Source organism: Mesoplodon densirostris, chromosome 18 (assembly GCF_025265405.1).
Source record: "Mesoplodon densirostris isolate mMesDen1 chromosome 18, mMesDen1 primary haplotype, whole genome shotgun sequence".
In the NCBI taxonomy this organism is placed as follows: Eukaryota; Metazoa; Chordata; class Mammalia; order Artiodactyla; family Ziphiidae; genus Mesoplodon; species Mesoplodon densirostris.
Window position 1 is genome coordinate 55,235,576 of NC_082678.1, and position 24,329 is coordinate 55,259,904.

Below are 24,329 nucleotides of genomic sequence, written 5' to 3' on the forward strand. Positions count from 1 at the left end.
CAGAGGTATATACAGCGAGGTCCGTAAGAGTCCTGAGTATAGGAGTTTCGATCTCCATGGAGTTGGAGTCCACCACCCTCCTGGCACATGGATATGTTCACCAACCTGGAGGCTCTCCAAACCCCATAGTTTAGGGATTTTTTTATGGAGGCTTCATCATGTAGGTATAACTGATTAGTAACTCAGTCTCCATCCCCTTTTCCTTCCTTCCCAGGGCGGGGAGCCTTAAAGTTCTAACCCTCTAATCACATGGTTGGTTCCTCTGGAGACTAGCCCCCAACCTGAAGCTATCTAGCGGCCCACCAAGAGTTACCTCATTAGCATACAAAAAGACACTCATTAATTCCAGAGATTTCAAGGGTCTTAAAAGATCTTATGTCAGGAACCAGGGACCAAGACTAAATATTATAATAAAAAATGTTCCTGTCACCCTTATTGCTCAGGAAATTACAAAGGTTTTAGCAGATCTTGTGCCAGGAACTGGGGATAAAGACCAAATATAGGACTTCCCTAGCAGCACAGAGGTTAAGAGTCCACCTGCCAGTGCAGGGGACACAGATTCGATCCCTGGTCCAGGAACATCCCCCATGCCGTAGAGCAACTGAGCCCATGTGTCACAACTACTGAGCCCACGCACCATAACTACTGAAGCCCGTGTGCCCTAGAGCCCATGCTGCACAATGAGAAGCCACCACAATGAGAAGTCTGTGCACCGCAACGAAGAGTAGTCCCCACTTGCCGCAACTAGAGAAAGTGCGCGAGCAGTAACAAAGACCAAACGCAGCCAAAAATAATAAAATAAAATAGGCCAAATATATATTTCTTATTATATCATAATATCACACATACAATAAAGGGTAGGGAGTTAGAACTTTGAGGGAAAAATATTTGCATTAATATTATTTACTGTGAAAGTATTTCTTGTGTTCTTTTTTTTTTTTTCTTGTGTTCTTTGTACCTCGATGAAATACCTCTGAGACTTATAAGACCACCAAATATAAACTGCATTTACTGTGTAAAAACTAAGAATGGCTCAGGCTCTATAATGGTGTTGGATGTAAGATGTGCTAAGTCTCAGCTTCTAGAAGAGTTGGTTTTGAACTCAATCACCCTTTGAGAGAAGACATACCAGCTCGCATAATTTCATCAACCAGGAGAATGTTGGTGGCAATCACTGTGCTGAGGGAAAAGATGACAGGGTGAGTAAAGCTTACCAATCCACTCTTATCTTCCCCCCCAGAAATCTTCAGCTACTAATGACACTTTGTTCTGCAATGATGTTGGTGTGAGATAAGACAAAGCTATTATAAATACAAACATCACCCCTTGCATTATAATTTCAGCTCATTTGCTGATAAAGTAGAAACCTAATTTTATATTCCAGCAAAACTGAGCTCATTTTTAGCACATCATTTGATCTTCTTCCACTATGCATGTGGTACTATTTCAGTAAATGTCCTTCTTTCTCTTCTCCCTCAAATAAACAGTAAGATTAACATTTCCCATAACTTACACTGATAGAACTAAAATCTAAAAGGGACTGTAAAATGACAGAAGCTAGTCTTAATAACTGGATACCATGCCTTTTCATACACTTAGCCATTTTCCACTGTAGGAGGCAAAAGTAAGAGAAAAATCTTAATGTTATCAATTATGTCCTTAAAAGTCTTCCTCTTTTTATTAATACAAACTTACCAAGAGTGAAGAAGTTGCTTTTTCACACAATAATTATCCCAAACTCCTGCATCTGCTGCTACCATTGACTCACCTGCAAAGGAAAAACAGACTATTTCAACACTACAATCTTGATATATTCTGTTAATATTGGCTGTATATTCTAACAATATTTAGTATATCACCGAAATTATTATCAAGGTCATCAATGATCTCCACGGTGTCAAATCCGAAGGTCAATTCTCAGACCTCATCTATCAGCAGCACTGAACTAACACAGCTGATCACACCCTCCCAACTGCTCTTTCTTCACTTGTCTTCCAGGACATCACACTTGCCTGGTTTTTTTCTTTTGCACTAGTGGCTTCTTTTCTGTCTACTTTGCTGGTTCTTCCTCTTCCTCCTGAGCTCTTAACGTTAGAGTACCCAAAGGCTCAGTCCTCATTCTTCTCTCTCTACGCTCACTCCCTAGATGATCTCATCCAATCTTCTAGATTTAAAGCATATACACTCTGACGATTCTCAAGTTTTTATCTCCAAGCCGGACCACTTTCCTGAGCTTCAGACTTGTACATCCAACTGTCTATTTTAAAGTCTCCAGATACTTCGAACTTAACTTTGCCAAAACTCAATGCTGACCTCCGGCCACCACAACATGCTCTACCCACAGTCTTCTCCAATGCAGTTAATGGCAATTCCAATGGCAATTCCTTCCAGTTGTTCAGTTGACTCCTCTCCAGAGTAGCAAGAGTGATCCTTCTAAATATATTTAGACCATGTCACACCTCTGTTCAAAATTGCTCCCTATTCCACCACAGAAAAAGTCAAACTCTATACACTGGCCCACACGCCCTCGCATGATCTGACCTTCTATTACCTCTCTCATCTCCCTCCTCCTCAAAAACACCACACAGTGGCTTTTCCACTAGCTGTTCCCTCTGCCTAGGACATTCTTTCCCTAGTTCCCATGTGGAACTTCCTAACTTTCTTTGATTTTGTTCAACAGATATTCTCAGTGAGGCCTATCCTGACCACCCTCTTCCCATTGAAACCCCCTCCCCACACTCCTGTGCTAGCATTCACAATCATCCTTACACTGTTCCTTTATTTTTTTCACAGAATTTATTACCTTTAAAAATGTTAAAGGAACTTATTTATTCAGGCTATTATTTACTGCCTATCTTTCCCTGCTACAACATAAACTCACAAGGGAAGGGTCTTTGTTTTGTTCTGTGTGAATCCCGAGTCAAATAACAAGCACTCAATAACTATTTCTTAAGTGAATGAATATTTGCTTTTAAGAAGCTCAAAAGTAAAACAAAGGCACCCAAAATTTAAACATAAAAGTCATCCAAACCTCCACCCCCTTACTTAAGTTCTGGGTCACTGCAGTATAACCTCTTTTTTTTATTAAGCAGCTGATTTTTCTTTACTTTCTTACCTGTATTCAAATCTATGCCAACAGGTTGTTTTGATTCTGAATGCTCAACCTGAACTTTTACTAGTGTTTCCTGCAGGTCATAACCAGAATTCTGAGCAAGAACCTTTAGGAATAAAAAATAATCATAAATATATGTATGGAATTCCTTCATATATATTTGAATATCAGATATAAAAAATAAGGCACTGCTCTCCAGTCTTGTGAAAACACATCCATAATATAGTAATCATCTCCTTTTGAAGAATTCCATTCTTAATCTAAATCAAATTATTTCATGTACCTAGTAACTTTTATACTTAAACATTTTCCCTATGTACATCACAGTAAATTCTAACGAAGACTAATGAGAGTTTCCCCACCCCACCCTTCTACATTAATTTCCCTGTCAGGGAACCGTGGACTGAAACCACCGTTTGCATAAGTTGTCTCACGGAACTGACAGGGTGCCTCCAAAACCAACCAGAAGAATTTGGGAGGGGCCAAAAAGAGGGAGGAGACACCAGCCCATAATATGTCCTGACAACCTCCCAGAAATCCTCATGCTGGAATCCATCTTGACTGAGAGAAGTACACACCCACCAGGAAGGGCCCTGAGTCGGGCCAAATACGGCACAAGCAAGATGATTGGCCAGAGACAACCTGGAAACCAACGTCAGCACCACAAAACCTGAGACGGCAAGCCACGAAGCAGAGCAGCTCTCCTGGGTTCCCTTACCTGCTGTTCTCTGCTCGAGCGCCCACGTCTTTTGCTTTATCAGTATGTGTGTCTCCTTGGACAATTCATGTCCAAGTGTTGGACAAGGGTCCCCAAAGGGGTTCCTCTCCAGTAACACCTCCTTGCAAAAGATTTTATTTTAAATGGAAGGAAGTAGAATGGTATTCTTGTTTGCTTGGTCCCTCTAGCCACATGTTTTCTGGTTTTTCCTGGGCACTTGCTAAACCTGCTTATCTGCATTATATCTGTGCCCCTCATTCACATGAGGAGAGTTATGACCTGTGGCAACAGGGATGGAGATACCTGCACTCCAAGCGAGGTTTATTTCCAAGTGGTCCTAAACCAACAGCCGATGAGTGAAAAGTTACCACCAAATGTCTACCAGATTTACCAATATGTGTCAACTATAGGATTGTTACTGACTTTGCCTCTTCAGGGGAAGAAAAAAATGGCTATCTAATTCACAAAGATTCAACAAATTATTAATAATTTTAAAGCAATTATCAGAGACTTTGCTAGCATTGTTAGTAATGTTTTAATTCATGGTAATAGTATATTTGAAAGAGTTCTCTGTGTTTCCAAGTAGTTCACAGTCAGATTAAGGCAAAGGAAAAAAATGGTAGTTCTCTGTCCTTATGTTGATACATGGAAAAAAACTGGTTTCTCTCCTTTTCTAGGAATTATAGTGACAATGACAAATGCAAGCCTGAAGTTCTCACTTCCCATAATTTAAAGTGCTAATACTTTGGATACCACCAACAAAATAAAGGTCTACTCAAAATCTAATTAAATTTTACATTCTACACTTCTTCATTATGATTAATCATGAACCATTTTTGAAGGAAATTTTTGGAGTTACTTCAACTTTTGGAGCTCAGAGATGGAAGCAAAGTGGTAATTTAGCCATTTCATGAAACTCCTACATGAATTCAGAGCTGTTATCCTAAAAACTTCCCTGCTTTAGCTATATAATATCTTAAACAAAACTGTGTAGGGAAATAAAAATACCTCTTTCTACTCTACTGTTATACATAATATGGGCAATTTAAAATTAATTAGACACCTTTGTTCTTTGGCCATTAGGATAGTTCTACCTTAGGGATAATGAGTAAAGCATCAGCAAAAGCTTGGACTCCAAGAAGAGCTCTTCCTTTTATACTGTGCTTGTATGTAACTGGAGCTTCAGCTATTGCCACTTCAACTGCACCCGCTCCTGGAACCACACAACCTATTGGAGGGAAAAAAATGATTGGCAAGACACACCACACAGAAGAAACAGAGAAAAAAGCAACTAGCTATTCACGTTCTGATCTTTATGATTTCTTTCCTTCTACTGACTTTGGGTTTTTTCTTTTTTAAAAAATTTATTTATTTTTTGGTTGTTTGCTTATTCATTTATTTATTTATGGCTGCACTGGGTCTTCATTGCTGTGCTCAGGCTTTCTCTATTTGCAGCAAGCAGGGGCTACTCTTTGTTGCGGTGTACAGGCTTCTCATTGCAGTGACTTGTCTTTTTGCAGAGCACGGGCTCTAGGCATGCGGGCTTCAGCAGTTGTGGCATGCAGTCTCAGTAGCTGTGGCTCAGAGGCTCTGAGTGCAGGCTCAATAGTTGTGGTGGACGGGCTTATTAGTTGCTCTGCAGCATGTGGGATCTTCCCAGACCAGAGCTCGAATCTGTGTCCCCTGCATTGGCAGGTGGATTTTTAACCACTGTGCCACCAGGGAAGCCCTGACTTTGGGTTTTCTTTGTTCTTCTTTCTCTAGTTGCTTTAGGTATAAGGTTAGATTGTTTGACATTTTTCTTGTTTCTTGAGGTGAGATTGAACTGCCATAAACTTCCCTCTTAGAACTGCTCTTGCTGCATCCCATAGGTTTTGGGTCGTCGTGTTTTCGTTTTCATTTATTTCTATGTATTTTTCTAATTCTTCTTTGATTTCTTCAGTGATTTCTTGGTTATTTAGTAGTACACTGTTTAGCCTCCATGTATTTGTGGTTTTTTACAGTTTTTTTTCCCTGTAATTGATTTCCAATCTCATAGCATTGTGGTCAGAAAAGATGCTTGGTATGATTTCAATTTTCTTAAACTTTCTGAGGCCTGATTTATGACTCAAGATGTTATCCTGGAGAATGTTCCATGTGCACTTGAGAAGAAAGTGTATTCTGCCACTTTTGGCTGGAATGTCCTATAAATATTAATTAAATCTATCTGGTCTATTGTGTCACTTAAAGCTTGTGTTTCCTTACTTATTTTCTGTTTGGATGATCTGTCCATTGGTGTAAGTAGGGTGTTAAAAGTCCCCTACTATTATTGTGTTACTGTCAATTTCCCCTTTTATGGTTGTTAGCATTTGCCTTATGTATTGAGGTGCTCCTATGTTGGGTGCATAAATATTTATAATTCTTATATCTCCTTCTTGGACTGATCCCTTGATCACTGTGTAGTGTCCTTCTTTATCTCTTGTAATAGACTTTATTTTAAAGTCTATTTTATCTGATACGAGTATTGCTACTCCAGCTTTCCTCTGATTTCCATTTGCATGGAATATCTTTTCCCAACCCTTCACTTTCAGTCTGTATGTGTCCCTAGGTCTGAAGTGGGTCTCCTGTAGACAGCATATATATGGGTCTTGTTTTTGTATCCATTCAGCCAGTCTGTGTCTTTTGGTTGCAGCATTTAATCCATTTACATTCAAGGTTATTATCAATATGTGTGTTCCTATTACCATTTTCTTAATTGTTTTGGGTTTGTTTTTGTGGGTCTTTTTCTTCTCTTGTGTTTCCGGCCTAGAGAAGTTCCTTCAGCATTTGTTGTAAAGCTGGTTTGGTGGTGCTGAATTCTCTTAGCTTTTGATTGTCTGAAAAGCTTTTGATTTCTCCGTAGAATCTGAATGAGATCCTTGCTGGGTAGGGTAATCTTGGCTGTAGCTTTTTCTCTTCCATTACTTTAAGTATATCCTGCCACTCCCTTCTGGCCTACAGAGTTTCTGCTGAAAAATCAGCCGATAACCTCATGGGGATTCCTTTGTACGTTATATTTTGCTTTTCCCTTGCTGCTTTTAATATTTTTTCTTTGAATTTAATTTTTCTTAGTTTGATTAATACATGTCTGGTGTGTTTCTCCTAGGGTTTATCCTGTATGGGACTCTGCAATTCCTGGACTTGGGTGACTATTTCCATTCCCATGTTTGGGAAGTTTTCCACTATGATCTCTTCAAATATTTTCTCAGACCCTTTCTTTTTCTCTTCTTCTTCTGGGACCCCTATAATTCCAATGTTGGTGCGTTTAGTGTTATCCCAGAGGTCTCTGAGATTGTCCTCAATTCTTTTCATTCTTTTTTCTTTATTCTGCTCCTTGGCAGTTATTTCCACCATTCTGTCTTCCAGTTCACTTATTCGTTCTTCTGCCCAGTTATTCTGTTATTCCTTCTAGTGTATTTTTCATTTCAGTTATTGTGTTGTTCATCTCTGTTTCTTTGTTCTTTAGTTCTTCTAGATCTTTGTTAAACATTTCTTATATTTTCTCAATCCGTGCCTCCATTCTATTTCCAAGATTCTGGATCATCTTTACTATCCTTACTCTGAAGTCTTTTTCAGGTAGGTTGCCTATTTCCTCTTCATTTGCTTGGTCTTGTAGGTTTTTACCTCGCTCCTACATCTGTGACATATTTTCTTGTCGTCTCACTTTTTTTTTTTTTGATGGGTGGGATTGTGTTCCTGTTTTACTGGTTGTTTGGCCTGAGGCTTCCAGCACTGGAGTTTGTAGGCTGTTGGGTAGAGCTGGGTCTTGGTGCCGAGATGAGGACCTCTGGGAGACCTCACGCTGATGAATATTCCCTGGGGTCTGAGGTTTTCTGTTAGCCCAGTGGTCCGGACTCAGAGCTCTCACCGCAGAAGCTCTGGCCCAACCCCCGGCTCGTGAACCAATATCCTGCTGTGTGGGGCAGCTAAGAAAAAAAAAAAAAGAAAGAAAAAAGAAAAAAAGGAGCAGAACAATAACAAAGAGTATAAAATTAGATTAGAAAACTAACAGGCATGTTAGAAAGAATAAAAAATAAAAATATAGATGAAACAACAATGGAAGGTAAAACAGAACCAAAATAGTAAAAAAAAAAAAGAGACAAAGAAAAAAAAGTTGGAAAAGGCCTTGGCTGTGGGGTGGTGGGGCTTAGGCAGGGGCGTGGTTTAGGTAGCAGGCGGGGCTTATGCTTAGGACCCACAGGGTGGGGAAAAGGCCCTGGCGAGGGGGTGGGAGGTGGGGGGGGTGTTAGGCTCAGTGCAGCAGGAGGGGCTGCAGCAGGAGGGGCCCAGGAGTGCCTCTGGCCCTGGAGGGTGGAGGACCAGGTCCAGGACACCAGCAGGCTTACTGGGCTCAAGTGGGCAGGGGCAACACTAGCACATTCCCCCCGATCATCTGATCCCGGAGGGCCCCTCCCCGTTGGCCTCTCTTCTTCTTCCCCCTCCCTCCATCCTATGCCCCTGGGATCCACACGGCCGGAGGGGACCCCAGACGGCAGGGGACCAGACCAGGAAGGCCGACAGGTTTACCAGGGCCAACTGGGCAGGGGGAACACCCACGGCACTGGATCCTCTGGCCTCGGATGGTCCCCACCCCCATCCACCTCTCCTCCTCTTCCCCTCTCCTCCCTCCCTTCTATGCCTCTAGGACCCACGAGGCTGGAGGGATCCCTGGAGAACAGAGGACCAGGCCCAGGAGCCCAGCAGGCTTCCCGGGCCCAATTGGGCAGGGGAGACACTAGCTGCACTCCCCCCTGACCCTCTGAGCCCCAGAGGGTCCCTCCAGATGTGGGAACCCCTCCCTCCTCCCAGCCGCCCCTCAGATGCGTTGGTCCTGTCCAGCCTCCACTTATCCTCCCCCCTCACTCCCCCTTCATTCTACCCGGTCGCTCAGGGGTTCCTCCTGTCTCCTTGAGCATCAAGGTCCCCCACCAGCGTCCGGGAGGCACCCTAGTTGTGGGGAGACACGAACTCCGCGTCCTCCCCCACCGCCAACTTGACTCCACCCCAAACATGTGTGTTTTTATTGAATTATCTACCCTAACTCCTTTTAGAAGGAGGTTGGAGGTTTAAATTATCATTAAATAATAAATGCTAATATTCTTCTCCAATCTTTCTTAAAATTACACTGCAGCGAGGAAATGGAATGGGTTCTAAGCTGTAAAAGCTTTTTCATGGCTTTAAAAATAAATTTCTAAAAATGAAAAATGATACTACAGTATTAAGGGTTTTTCATTTAATACACAGAAGTTAATTAAAAAGGCAGCATACTATTAAGAATATTCCAGGGCTTGCCTGGTGGTGCAGTGGCTGAGAATCTGCCTGCCAATGCAGGGGACACGGGTTCGAGCCCTGGTCTGGGAAGATCCCACGTGCCGCGGAGCAACTAGGCCCATGAGCCACAACTACTGAGCCTGCGCATCTGGAGCTTGTGCTCCACAACAAGAGAGGCCACGACAGTGAGAGGCCCGCGCACCACAATGAAGAGTGGCCCCCGCTCGCCACAACTAGAGAAAGCCCACGCACAGAAACGAAGACCCAACACAGCCATAAATAAACAAATAAATAAAATTTAAAATATATATATATATTCCAAAAGAGAAAACTTCACAATCCAAAATATAAGCTGTGCATGCCACAACTAAGGAGACTGCATGTCACAACTAAGAAGCCTGCCTGATGCAACTAAGACCCGGCACAACCAAGTAAATAAAATAAATAAATAGTTTAAAAAATATATCACGTTTGCTAATCATCACTAATATTATCAGAAAAGTCTTTTAAGTACTGGAAAGCTGTCAAGCCCATAGTGGCAGATACAAGTTTTCCAAAATTCTAATTTTTGTTTGAAAGCTCAAATATTATCATTGCCAACACATACTGCCTGTTGTTTCCTTAAAGTGACAGGACTGTTTCATTCATTTCTGAGAAAAACCTACCAAATACCTATGTCTAAATAACTATTCTGTCAGTCATTCTTTCAAGTAAAAATGGCATTCCATGAAAAAAGTGGCTACTTTAGCTTGCAACTCAATTACATAAGAGCTTTCGTTCAAGACCCTTATTTTGAAATGTGGCAGAAGTATTTTGTGTATACTTCACACTTTGTGACACAGAATTATAAAAGGATGCATCCATTTCTGGGTATATTCCCGGAAAAAACAAAAACACTAAGTCGAAAAGATACATGCACCCAATGTTCACAGCAACACTATTTACAATAGCCAAGACATGGAAGCAACCCAAGTGCCCATAAACAGATGAATGGATAAAGAAGATGTGGTATATGTATACAATGGAATATTACTCAGCCATAAAAAAATGAAATACTGCCATTTGCAGCAACATGGATGAACCTAGAGAATATTATGCTTAGTGAAATAAGTCAGAGAAAGACAAATACTGTATGATATCACTTATATTGTAGAATCTAAAAAATTATACAAATGAATGTATATGCAAAACAGGAACAGACTCACAGATATAGAAAACAAACTTGTGGTTACCAAAGGGAAAAGGGAAGGTGGGGAGGGACAAATTAGGGGTATGGGATTGACAGATATAAACTACTACATATAAAATAGATAAGCAAAAAGGATATACTGTATAGCACAGGGAATTATACCCACTATCTTGTAGTAAACTATAATGGAGTATAATCTGCAAAAATCACTTCACCTGAAACTAACACAATATTGTAAACCAACTATCCTTCAATTTAAAAAATAAACAAAGGATGCAAATTTAAGGATCAAAATGTAATAAAATTATTAAGTTTTGCCACTTCATCAAGACATTTTTAAATGAAACTGCCCTTTTTGTGTGCAGGGTGATGTGGCAATAAAGAATACGATGACTAGCACAGTTTGGTGCTACTTCTTTGATTTGTACTAAGGTGCCAGCAGTTTTACCTATCATTGCTTTTGCATCAGCATTGCAGATGTCAACGCAATGTAAAGGCATTATTATTAATATTACGAAAATAGTTTTGACCTCACCGGCCCCCTGAAATGGGGTCCACAAACCACACTTGGCAAAACACTGAAGAACATTTACGAACAGTGAAAATCTAAACTTTCTGTCTCACCTTTTGATTAATGACAACAAATCCTTTATTGGACTGAGCACAGACTTTGTCTTTCAGGTCTATTATTTTTTGTACTCTATCTTCAATAAATTTTCTTTCAGCTTTTACCAATTTCTCTTTCTCTTCTGCAGTCTTATAAAAGAAACCAGAGCTCACCTCTCTAAAAGATTAATAAAAACAAGCGAGTAAAGGCAAGGTTGGGGAAGAGGGAAAGGTAGAAAGAGTTTATACTAAACATTTGGGAGGTAAGAAAGGGATTAAAAAACACTTTTAGAAAAAAACAATTTCAAAGGATACAAAGAATAACTGACATACGTACGTTTTTTCATATTCTAATGATACATTACAAGTAAGGATAAATGCTTCTTGTACTCACTTCTTCATATCTAGATGACGGGCACCATGATCCAAAACTAATCCTCTGATCAACCTATTAAAAATATGTAATGTTTCGTACTTTGAATATACACTCTAAAATTTGGTATAAAATTAAAACTATACTCTTAAAGTTGTAACATATCTGCCAGGGCAGTTGTTAAACACTGTTTCCTTATACCAACTTTAAGCCTAACACATAATTAGTAAAATTAGGAAAGAGAACCTATTTTAACACAGTGTGACTGTGAAGTCACAATGAAAAGTCGACCCAGAATTATTCTTTAAATTATGTGGCTCAAACATGTGACACAGCTGATCAGGTAATGAAAGGTAGGCACACAATGAGTTTCTTAGGAACATCTGTTCAAAATAATTACACGGAACAACTAAAAATTGTTAACCTAAATGTCCAACAATAGGGCATTGCTCAGCAGATAATGACTCAACTATGTGTTAGTCATGAAAACCATGTAATAACATGGAAAAATATTTACAGGGGTAGCTAATAAGCAGAGAATAACAAATTACATATAAAGCACGATTATAACTATTCTTTTAAAAAATAAGCACCTTGGGGGACTTCCCTGGTGGCACAGTGGTTAAGAGTATGCCTGCCAGGGGCTTCCACGGTGGCGCAGTGGTTGAGAGTTCGCCTGCCGATGCAGGGGACACGGGTTCGTGACCTGGTCCAGGAAGATCCCACATGCCGCAGAGCGGCTGGGCCCGTGAGCCATGGCCACTGAGCCTGCGCGTCCGCAGCCTGTGCTCCGCAGTGGGAGGGGCCGCGACAGTGGGAGGCCCTCGTACCGCAAAAAAAAAAAAAAAAAAGAGTATGCCTGCCAATGCAGGGAACATGGGTTTGATCCCTGGCCCAGGAAGATCCCACATGCCATGGAGCAACTAAGCCTGTGTGCCACAACTACTGAGCCTGCATGCCACAACTACTGAAGCTTGCACACCTAGAGCCTGTGCTCCGCAACAAGAGAAGCCACCGCAATGAGAAGCCCACCCACTGCAACGAAGAGTACTCACTGCAACTAGAGCAATCCTGCACACAGCAATGAAGACCCAACGCAACCAAAAATTAATTAATTAATTATTTTTAAAAAGCACCTTGGCATTGAAAAGGAAAAATGGAAGAAAACAGAGTAGTTATGCTTGGGTGGTAGGAATAGAGATAATTGGGGAGGGTTTTTTTTTTTTCCTATTTTCCAAGTGATCTTTCAAGAGAAAATATTTTTATAACTTTTAAAAATTCATTTATACCCAATTAGGAAATGCATTTCTACTTATGAATCTTTTATAACCAATATTTGTTACCCATTCATGTAAAGAAATAATTTTTAAAATAGTTAAGCGTAATTATAGGGAATTTTTCAAAATTTTCATCTACCTAGATTACTCCAACTCCTAACTGAATGTGAAGATACTTTATTTAGGAAGAAGAAAACAAACTATATGTTCAATATTCTTCACTCTTCCAGTCTCCTTCACTCTTCCCCTTCTTCTCACGCTCAGCAAATGATCTTGCTTCTTTGAGCAAATAAAAACATTGTCCCATCACTACCTCTACCAATCCACCTGCACTTGAACCTGAACCTCCTATGACTAGGAATGAACTGCCCATGCTCCTCGCTAAGGTTAACGTCTCTGCTTGTGTACTGTATCCCATCTCCCCTCTCTGCTCCTGCAACGGTCCCCTCTTCCCTCACATCAACTGTTCCTGCCTACAGGAGCATCCTCATCAGGGAACAAACTTGACATAGTAATTCCCATCTTTAAAACAAAAAATTCTCCTTCAACCCCATTCCCATATTCCCTTCCAGCTACTGCCCCACTTATCTGCTCCCCTTTAGAGCTAAACTCCTCTGAGTTGTCTACATTTGCATCCTCACTTCTTCCCTAACCATTCTCTCTTGAGCCCACCTTCAATCTGACTTTCACACTCACCCCTTTATTGAATCAACTTTCATTAAAGCCACCAAAAAACTAAACGTTCTCCAAATCTAATGGTCACTTCTCAGTTCACAACTTGCTCATCAAAATGTCAACCGCATATGACATAGCAGATTATTCTCTCCTTCTTGAAACACTTTCTTCTCTTACCTTCTGGGACACTATTCTCCTTTGGCTTTCCTCCTATCTCACTGACCACCCCTTTTCAGTCTTCTCTGCTCAGTCCTCCCTATCCTCTCAATTTCTAAACATTGGAGTTTTCAGGGCTCAGTCTTTAAACTTCCACTTGTCTCTATCTATATCACTTCCCAGATGATCTTATTAACTCTCATAGGGACTTTCCTGGAAATCCAGTGGTTAAGACTCTGTGCTCCCAGTGCAGAGGGCATGGGTTCAATCCTTGGTCAGGGAACTATAAGATCCCATATGTTGCACGGTGCAGCAAAAATTTTTTTTAATAAATTAAAAACTCTCATAGCTTTAAGTCATCTACACACTGATGACTCCCAAATAAATATTTCCAGTCCAGACCTCGATCCTGAACTCCTGACACCTCTCTCTAAATTCTTACGCAACATCTCCACATGGACATCTAATAGGCATCAAAAACATAACATTCCCCAAGCTAAACTCTTTTTTTTTTTTGACTCATGAATTTGTTTTTATTTTTATTGGGCTATAGGGGATGGATTGGGAAATATCTCTGTAAGTTATGCCCTACTAGGGAAATGTCCATTCTAATTTTCCTGGGATAGCTTTCGGAGTTTTTTCTTTTTCTTGGAGCTGCTGCTCTTGCTGGCAGTAGCCTCTTCAGGTCCACTGCTGAAAGGCTCCTCCTTGGAAGAGAATTTCCTCTTTTTCTCCCCAAGCTAAACTCTTGATTTATTTCCCCAAACCTGCTCTTCCCAGTCTTCTCCATCCCAAGAAATGGCATCTCTGCTTTTCCAGCTGCTCACGCAAAAACCCAAGAGACATCCTTGAATCCTGTTTCTGTCACATTCTATGTGGAACATCAACAAATCCTACTGCTCCTTCTTTCTAAGTATACCCTGATCCAAATCTTTTTTTCTTTTCTCACCTATATTACAACAGATTCCTAACCGGTCTTCTGCGTCTGCCCTTGCACCTCCCACCCTGTTCCACACTGTACTCCCCACACAACAACCACGGAGATCCTTCTGAAATATAAACCAAGTACTTGTTGCCCTCAGCAATGGTAAGGTAAACTGGACCAACCCTACTACCAAAAGCAACTAAAAATGCTGGATTAAAAACAAAACAAAAAAAACCTTAAAAACTCTGCAGAGCCATAAAAGAGTAAAGAGCTACAAAAGTTTTCTTTTCAAAACTGAAAACAAAACAGGAACTCCAAGAGGTAAGTAGATAACTGCAACCACTCACCCTAAAGTCATCTGACAATTCAGGAAAATCTGAATTTTGACCTCATAATGAGAGGGGGACAGAATTTAAAAAGCTCAAGGCTCATCCAAAGTAGAGAGTATAACAGTAAGACCCCCTTCACATTAAACTAGAACCTCAAAGGCTACATACTCAGGGTACAAACCAGCAGCCCTCACATGGACTTGCAGTTAGAATTCACAACTGGTTATTCAAAAAAAACCTCAAGCTGTGGATTTAGGTTAAAGTCGTCCCTGGGTGGGGCTTCCCTGGTGGCTCAGTGGTTAGGAATCCTCCTGACAATGCAGGAGACAGGGGTTCGAGCCCTGGTCCGGGAAGATCCCACATGCCGCGGAGCAACTAAGCCCGTGTGCCCCAACTACTGAGCCTGTGCTCTAGAGCCTGTGAGCCACAACTACTGAACCCGTGTGCCACAACAACTGAAGCCCGCATGCCTAGAGCCCATGCTCCACAACAAGAGAAGCCACTACCACAATGAGAAGCCCACGCACCGCAATGAAGAGTAGCCCCCGTTCGCCACAACTAGAGAAAGCCTGCACGCAGCAACAAAGATCCAACACAACCAAAAATAAATTAATTAATTTTAAATATAAATAAATAAAATATACACCAGAAGTAGACAAGACAAAACTTTAAATATTGTAATTATCAAACTGAACTATATGTTTAAAGAAATGAAAGGTAAGTTTGAAAAGATCTGCAGGGAACAGGAAACCATAAAAAGTGACAAGGCAGATGTAAGAACGAACCAAATGGAACTTCTATAAATAAGTAAAGACACCTACACATACACACACATATATTAAAAATAAATAAAGTATTTACAGATGAAATATAACATCTGAATTGGCTTCAAAATAATCCAGGTTTGGGCAGGGGGAAGGAAAGAGGAGTATATACGGGGGATATAAGACTGGCCGTATACTAAAAATTGATAAAGATGAGTGACAGATACGTGGGAGTTCATTCACTATTCTGTTCTACTCTTACGTATGTTTAGGGTTTTCCATAATAGAATGTTTAAAACAAGTTAAGTCCAAAGTCAGCAAGGTGCTGCTCCCTCTGAGTACACACATACTCAGACAAGGTTATAACTGTCTCACCTCTCTGACCTCACCTTCTACTACTTTTTCCTCTTCCTCTGCTCCAGGCACACTGGAACACCCCAGCACACTTCTGCCTCGGGGCTTCTTCCACTGTTATTCCCTCTGCTTAGAACACTCTTCTTCCAGATATGCACATGGCTAGCACTAGAGACCCCTTTAGCTCTCTAGTTTACTTTCTCATCACAATGATCTTCCCTTGCTACCCTAAAATCACGCACATGCTCACATATACAGCTGCTCTAGCCTCTTCACAGCACTTAGTTAGCATTATTTGTCCACCATCTCTTTCAACTAGAAATGTAAGATTCTTAAAAAAAGAAATTCTGTTTTGTTTACTCTTCATTCCTAGCACCTAAACAGTGAATGGCTCCTGGTAAGTATCCAATTAATATATGCTGAATGAATAGATTGATGATGAATAGAAGTAACTAATGAAGTCAATGAAAGAATATCTGAAGATAACCAAGTATTCTAGAATCTATGCACTGTTAAAGTTTATATCATTTACTTTGTTTCTGATTTATGCTTCATCTCCATGATTTCTACCATGAAGAGATCAATAGGATAACCTGGTCTTCTAATAGCCAAAACAGAATCCACCACAGGCCGGAAGAGAAATGAATGAGAAAAGTAAATTATTTGGTCTACTAAAAGAAACCACTGGCCCTACTAATCTATCACCAGACAAAGCAGATGAAGTGTTTCAGGCTCCAAAACACAGGGCAACATCAGAAAGTGTCACTTTGGCATGGATACGAATGATAACCAGTGCCAATGGATACTTTAGAGCCTACAGGGACTTCAGAGATTATCAGGTCCAAACCCTTTATTTTACAGAGAAGGAAACTAAGGTAAGACTTTAAGAAGTTATGGTCTTAAAACAAGGTCTAACAGGTAGTAGCAGAGTCAGGACTAGAAATCAAGTCTCTTTAACTGCCAAGCCTACTATACAAACACTACTCAAGCTTCTCCACCAAAGGACACCTTAATGGAAAAGAAGGAAATGAAATCTAAGGAAAGAGTTCAAATTTGCTGGCTCTAACATGAAATTTTTAAGTCTTATGTTTTACCATGAAACTTTTCCACATCATGCCATAATATATACATGTTTGTTTTCTGTTGTTTTTTAATTTTCATTGGGGTACAGTTGATTTACAGTGTTCTGTTAGTTATATATGTTTGTTTTAATGTGAAAATAATGTTTTTCCTCCATCGTAAAGTAAAATTGACACTCCAGAAAGACATGTCTCATTTATTCTGCCAAATATCCCCAGGGATATGCAATTTGAGAAGCACAGCACCACACAGCCTATTGCTTAGCTCAGAAAGTAATATGAAAATAACTGACTACAGAAATTAAATGCTACAGTATAAGCATCCTCAAATAAAATAAAAGAAAAAAAAAACCTATATCTTAGAAAAGTTTACTGAGGTAACATGATTTTTGGTTTTGATGACTAATGGGGAATAATGACAAACCATTGGAAAATGAGAGTATTAGTGTTTTTATAACTCCAGAAGAGAATGGAGGCCCTAATCAGATAGCCTGAAGATTCTGGGCCACGTGATATATGTACTTTAACATCAGAAAACACAGCAGAGTCTTTATTTAGACTGCTCAGCAAGAAAATGTCTTAATTTCTTAATCTTAATCTGATTTCCCAAGTAGGTTCTCCTATTGGTAAGAATTGACCAGAAACAACTCAGGTGTTTCAGTATTTATATTTCTCAAGGTAAATTAGTAAGACAGAATTCTGATTTCTATGTCAATGTCTTGTGAATTTGGTTGTTATGAACTCATCATTCCTGATAAACTAATATACTCAAGTTTCAAAAAATGCAAAGCTGAGGAACAATGATGATATCATCAAACTACAGCTACCTGATAAAAGCCTTCCCAAAATACCCAACTTTGTACTGATATTATATATATATTCTACCTTTAGAAGTAAACAAGTATACACTTCCCAGATGTGAATATTATCTATCAGGTCAATCATGCTCATTAAAGTGGTAACCTTAACTACAAGGCACACTGCCAAAACAACATCCCCAACCTCACATAATAAATATGGACCTCTAGGTTTAGGAGACCAGTGTGCATCACACCAACAGCTTCCACAGGGGGTGATCCATAGGCAGCCAAGTCCCTCCCAACTTTCAAGTTAACTTAAAAGAAGGCTTGGGCCTCCCTGGTGGCGCAAGTGGTTGAGAGTCCGCCTGCCGATGCAGGGGATACGGGTTCGTGCCCCGGTCTGGGAGGATCCCATATGCCGCGGAGCGGCTGGGCCCGTGAGCCATGGCCGCTGAGCCTGCGCGTCCGGAGCCTGCGCGTCCGGAGCCTGTGCTCCGCGGCGGGGGAGGCCACAGCAGTGAGAGGCCCGCATACCGCAAAAAAAAAAAAAAAAAAAAAAAAGAAGGCTTAATATGACACTTATGAAAAATTACACATACTGTCCTGACCAATCAAATCTACTCTGTAAATAAGCCTATAAATGTCTGTCTTCTATATTTTGTTGTATGTTCAAAAGAACCACATGCTATAGCTAGCTGATTATCTTATAGGAAAAAGAAAAATACCACCATGTGTTAGGCTGTACTCATTCTGCAAAAGTTTAACCACATACCTCTGTTAACACATCAGCCAGTTGGGGATGAACTTTAGTTTGTAGAGATGTTCTAGCCACATCTAAGAGGATTTCTCTTTTCATCTCTTTTTTAATTTTAACTTGTTCCAAAACTTCAAGTGCCTTTATTTTTGCAACTTCAAATCCTTCAGCTATTATTCTAGGGTGCAGGCCCTAATACATCAACATAAAACTATAAATTATAAAGTAAGTTATCCAAAGTAAAAGTAACCATCCTTTCCTACTAATAGGTATGTCCAAAAAAATTAATTACCTATATCGATGCCACTAAATATAAGTGTATGTATGTAATTTGTAACCTTTCAGCGCTTCATATTTCAAACAATCTCACACTTACAGAAAAACTGTTTACAATTTACAACAGTACAAAAAAACTACAAAAGTTCTTTTTATGTCTAAAAACTGTAACACACTGTCGTGTAGGCTCTTCTGAATGAGCACAGAAGAAAAGACTCCCTGTAATGTAGAGGAAAAGAACCAGCATTGTTTGGAGAAAAATGACAGATAGGCAGCACCTTCACCAAATGTTCAAAGTTAACATCATAGAACGGGACAAGCACACACCATGTGCCTCCAGATATGCTGCATTAAGACCAATTCAGCATTTCCATGGCACTCCTGCCAAAGGTTCATAACCTGAGTCTGATAATGAGGAAACAGACAAATCCAAACTGAGGGACTTTCTTAAAAAAAAAAAAAAAAAAACAGCCTATTCTCTAAAGGTAGCAATGTCAGCAATGTCATGAAACACAAAAGATGGCTCGGGAACTATTCCAGCTTAAAGAAGGCTAAAGGGGTATGACAACTGAATGGGACAAATGATGAAATTTGAATAAAACCTGCAAATTAGATAAAAGTACTTATCAATGTGTTAATATTAATTTCCTGTTTTGATCACTATACTGTGGTTATACATGAGAATTCCCTCGTTTAAGAAACATACACTGGGGCTTCCCTAGTGGCGCAGTGGTTGGGAGTCCGCCTACCGATGCAGGGGACACGGGTTCGTTCCCCAGTCTGGGAAGATCCCACATGCTGCGAGCGGCTGGGCCCATGAGGCACGGCCGCTGGGCCTGCGCATCCGGAGCCTGCGCTCCACAACGTGGGGAGAGGCCACAACAGTGAGAGGCCCGAGTACCGCGAAAAAAAAAAAAAAAGAAACATACACTGAAATATTTAGATCATCATGTCTGCAACTTATTCTTATACCATTAGAAAAAAATATGTATATTACTATATATATACACATTCCATATATTTTTTTTTCATGAAAGAGAGGGAAATGTTATTCTTTGGAATATTCTTGCAACTTTTCTGTAGGTCTGACATTATAGCAAAATTTTTTTTTAAAAAACGCTATTGTTTATTCTGAAAAATAATACATAAACTTATTGAAAGCTGGAACTAGTTCTAATTTATTCCCTTCCTCCATTCCTTTATGTCAGTCCTATAATAACTTTCAAAAGTTGACATTTATTGAGCATTTGTGCCAGGCACTATTCTAAGGGATTTACGTGTATTATTTTAGTCCTCTCAACACTATGAAGTGGGTGTTTTTTATCATTCCTGTTTCACAGAAGAGGAAACTTAGGCTTAAAGGCTTAGATCACCAGGCTAGTAAGAGCCAGAGCCAGGATTTAAACCCAAAAGGCCTGACGCCAGAGCCTGTGTTATTAACCATCTTCAAAACATTTCCTCAGCCTAGGACCTCATAACTTCTCACCTAAGACTACTAGGAAAACCTTCAGTCTTGACTCCTTGGTTACTATATTACATGCCTATGCACTACTGTCCGCATCACTTTAAACTCCACCAACACCAGACTGCTTGTAGCTCTGCACACACACCAGTTTGCTTCCTTTCTCTGTGCCTTTGCTCACGTTGTTCCTTCTGCCTGGAATGCCGTTCTCCGCACCCCTCACTCTTTCATCAGGCTCACTCCTTCTAATCCTAAAGATTCAGCCCAGGCCTATGTCCTCCAGCAAGTGCTTCCTGACTACCTCAGGCTAGTTTAGGATACCCCTCCCTCCTCAGTGTTTCTATCCCATCCTGTGCCTAGTTCTGTCACTGCACTGACACAGTTTCATAACTATGTCAATGTCTGTCAGCATCTCCCCTTCCCTAATTTCTTCCTTCCTAGCCCAACCCTAATTTTGTTTAGGTATCTCTCTTCCTCAGTGCTTCAGAGGAAGCTGACCCTATCCCTAGCTCAAGGGGCGGATCCTAATTAGATTAGGTCAATTTCCCGAAAAACTGTCACTGGTTTGGGATGGACATAAGACCAATGTTGGCCCAATCATATAAAGGAAGGACTTTTATTCTATGGCTGGGTGAATGGTTTTCTCTTGCCCTCTCCTGCTGAGTGTTAGTAAGGAGAACAGGTAGCCCTGATCTCTTCTGGCAGTCTTTCATCCAGGATGGGAATAAGCCCATGATGAAACAGCATTACAAGTGGAAGAGCTAAGAGACAGAAAGGATCTGGGTACTTGATGACTGAATGAATTTTTTAATCAACTAACCCTAGAAGCCTGCTTTATTGCTCTATTTCCTGTTACGGGAGATAATTTTTTTATTGTTTAAGTGACTTTTAGTCAAGTTTCTACTGCTTACAGCTAAAAGCATCTTGAGATAAGTTGCAGGTACTGAATTAATAGACAGATCCCAATACTAAGTGAAACACAAAGTGATCCTTTTAGCACTTTGAAAGGACAGGTTATGCTTTGCTAAAATGGTCCTAGAAAGAGCAAAAATTCAACTGCTTAATTAGAAAAGACATAAGTAACGCAAAGAAAACAATACAAATTGAACAAAGGCATGGAGGTAGAAATGTATGTAATGATTTCAGAGGCCAGTGAATGAAGGAGTCTGGCTAGAGGAGACTGTTTATAAAGGGAAATAAAACTAGAAAAGTAGGTAAATTCATAATGTGGAAAACCTTCAATAATTCTCCTCTAGTTATTTTTTAAAAGGTGCATAATTTGGTCTCAACTTTCTCAGTGATGTTTTCTTTCTTAGGCCATTAGTCATGGGTACATGGCTAATTTTTTAACTTTTATATATATCTCAAATATTTCATTTTTTAAAAAGGTATATAATTTCAATAAAAGGCATTATTTTGACTAAAAATTTAATTATTGTTTCCATTTATAATTGTCCAAAAATATCTTGATAAAAATTAACTTTTGCCCTCTAAAATTAAACCATTTTACTAGCAAAAAATAAATAACTTTTGATTCAAAATAAAGTACCACATGAATGTGAATTCCATGAAATTCTAATACCTCAGAAATGTAAAGATCAGCTTGCTTTAGTAACTCTCCGATAATTAGAACATTTGAAGTAGTACCATCTCCTGTCATGTCATCCTGGGCTGTTGCTACTTTAGCTATCAAGGAAGCTGTTGGGTGTTGAATTTGCCAAAAAAAGCAAGCAACAGATTAAAAAAGAGAGAGAATGACATAAAGAAATAGTCCACCAAAAACAAGATAACCTAAGGGTCAACAGTCAAATTAAGAAATGAAATAAGCTTCATTCTATAAGTTCACAAGTTTTATATTATCATACATAATAAATGTCAAAACGAAAAGTTAAAAACTGAGAACTAATGAGGTGTGAACATTTTATAAAAGAGTCTCTGCTTCGAATGCAATGACATTTCCAAAATAAGATTAAATCCTTCAATCTTGAAGATGCATGTACGTACTAAACTTGCAAAGGATTTTTTTTCCGTGATTACAAAGAACATAACGCATTGCCTTTAAATGATGTAACTAATTTGGAAGTATCCCTAAGCTATTATTTGCACTACACAAAGATCTGAAAACAGCCAATAGACTTTTTTTTTTAATCCAACAAGCATATCTCATGACTGCAGTATTTAGCTGACGGCCTTGCTTTAAGGATATACAAATTGTACTGTGTTCTCAGCTAAGGCTAATTAAGGTTTATTAAGTCAGGAACATCAACTCACCCTCTCACGGAGCAGTACAATGCCATCTTTGGTGGGTCTGATGTCTTCTGCACCAGAAACAAGCCTGTTCAGAAAACAGTGGTTATAAACTTCATAGAGCAAGAGCCAAACAAGACACTCCCAGTGTTAGCCACTCCACTATCCTTAATATAAGTAACTGGGTGTGGAAAACTTCCATTACACCATGGGGGATACCACAGTAACTACCACAGAATCACTTCTCCCCAGATGGACTGCTATGGTGATTTCATTCCAAACAGCACATTTACAAGTTTAAGGACAAGAGCAGTCCATGAGTTATGAACAGTGGCTTGGTACCTGGAAGAGTACTTGGAAGTCTACAAACCACAGATTGGTGAACTTTCTGCAGGTTTCTTTTTTTGTGACAGGTTACCATTCATTCACTCAGCGAATGTTTTCCCTCCCCCCTCACGTTTAGTAGATCAAGTTCTGTCAATTCTACAGCCTAAATGTCTCCTGAATCTACCCGCTCCTCTCCATCTCCACTGTCACCATCCTCTCTAGTCTGGACTACTTAGCATCTTGATATCTCTGAATTTGAATTTACCCTCCACACTGCATTGATCTTCCTAAAAGGCAATGTGCTTCAGTCAGTTCCCTCACCAAAAATCCTTCCATGATTTTCATGTTCTCCATCACCTTCAAGATAATATACAAACTATATAGCAATGACATAGTTGACCTTTCCCAATCTACCTCTTCTACAAAATGAGATCTTGTGGGCAAACCTTGGGGTTCCCTTACTACAGCATGTTTGCTTTTGTTTCTGTTGGATTTACACCATTGAGCTTCTCCTGTTCCTGAAGTTACCCTATCTAGAAGGCCTTTACTCCCTTCTCCACCTGGAGAACTCTAATTCGTTTTTCAAGACTGATGAAAACTCCCGTTATTGAGAAGCTTTCCCTTCTCCCTTCTGCCATCAGTTATTAGTCCCTTTCCTCAGTATAATGGTATATATATAATTAGCACATTCATCTCTACCAGAACTCCTTAAGAACAGAAACTGTATCTTGGTCATCTCTGTGTTCCCAGCATCCCAGTTCGTACATACTCAGCGCCCTCTTTTACTGTTAATATTAATTACTTTGCTCATTCCTCTGAGACCGTACCTCTCTCCTCTTAACACCTCTTTGCCCTCACTAGTCTCTTTCCCTCTCTTCTAAAGAAAATAATGGTCCTAAGTAAATATATGCTGAAAGAGCGTTCAACTTGCCTAGGGACGCATAGCTAGAGCGGACCTTGGATTTGAACCCAAGCCTGCCAGGTTCCAAAGCCCGTGCCGTCTCTACAACCCACTGCCAAGCAAATCCCAAACTCTTAAACAGCAGGGGAGCTAGACGGCTTATGTTTCATATATGACACTAAATGAACTGACTTTCTACTTGCATATGAACCTTAACAAGAAGTGGGGGGGGCAGGGAGGGGGTCACAGTGGGCCCTTTCTTCGGGTAGCATTTCTCCTCCTCTCCCACCAGGCTAGAAATGAGCTCAGGGCAGGAATGAGAGCGAGGGAAAGCAGGCCCACAAGTGCGTCCACATCGCTCCCAACTCTTTGTGGAACGTCTGCCTCACAGCGCGCCCCGACACCCAACAAACCCCGACGCCCTAACCGCCGTCTCACATTTTCATGGCTCCCTTAGAACACAAGTTGGTCCGCGCAGCACATCCTGCAGCCCTCGGGCGGCGCATACATTGACTGCCAAGGCCGCCTGGGCCCGCGCCACCTCAGCCTTGGAGTTTATGGCTTTTTTCGCAGCCATGGCCAGACGGTAGGAAGAGGAATCCCGCCTCGTAAAGCAGCCTCAGCTGCTATTCTGAGGGAAATCCTGGCGCCACGGCTCACGCTCCTGAGCCTCAGCCAATCCGCGCCCGGACAGGAAGTAACGTCATCAGGCGTCT

The 24,329-nt window shown here is 40.4% G+C and overlaps 1 protein-coding gene across 1 annotated transcript; it reads right to left on the reverse strand.

Moving 5' to 3' along the window:
* Window positions 1-850: 850 nt before the first annotated feature.
* On the reverse strand, window positions 851-24,293 carry CCT6B (chaperonin containing TCP1 subunit 6B). Its single transcript, XM_060082810.1, is given in 12 exon segments — window positions 851-1,179; window positions 1,696-1,768; window positions 3,116-3,218; window positions 4,925-5,058; window positions 10,844-10,850; window positions 10,933-11,092; window positions 16,300-16,395; window positions 18,417-18,592; window positions 21,721-21,858; window positions 22,413-22,473; window positions 24,052-24,086; window positions 24,089-24,293. Coding segments are annotated over 12 exon segments (1,158 nt in total). The 5' UTR covers window positions 24,191-24,293; the 3' UTR covers window positions 851-1,106.
* Window positions 24,294-24,329: the final 36 nt, after the last annotated feature.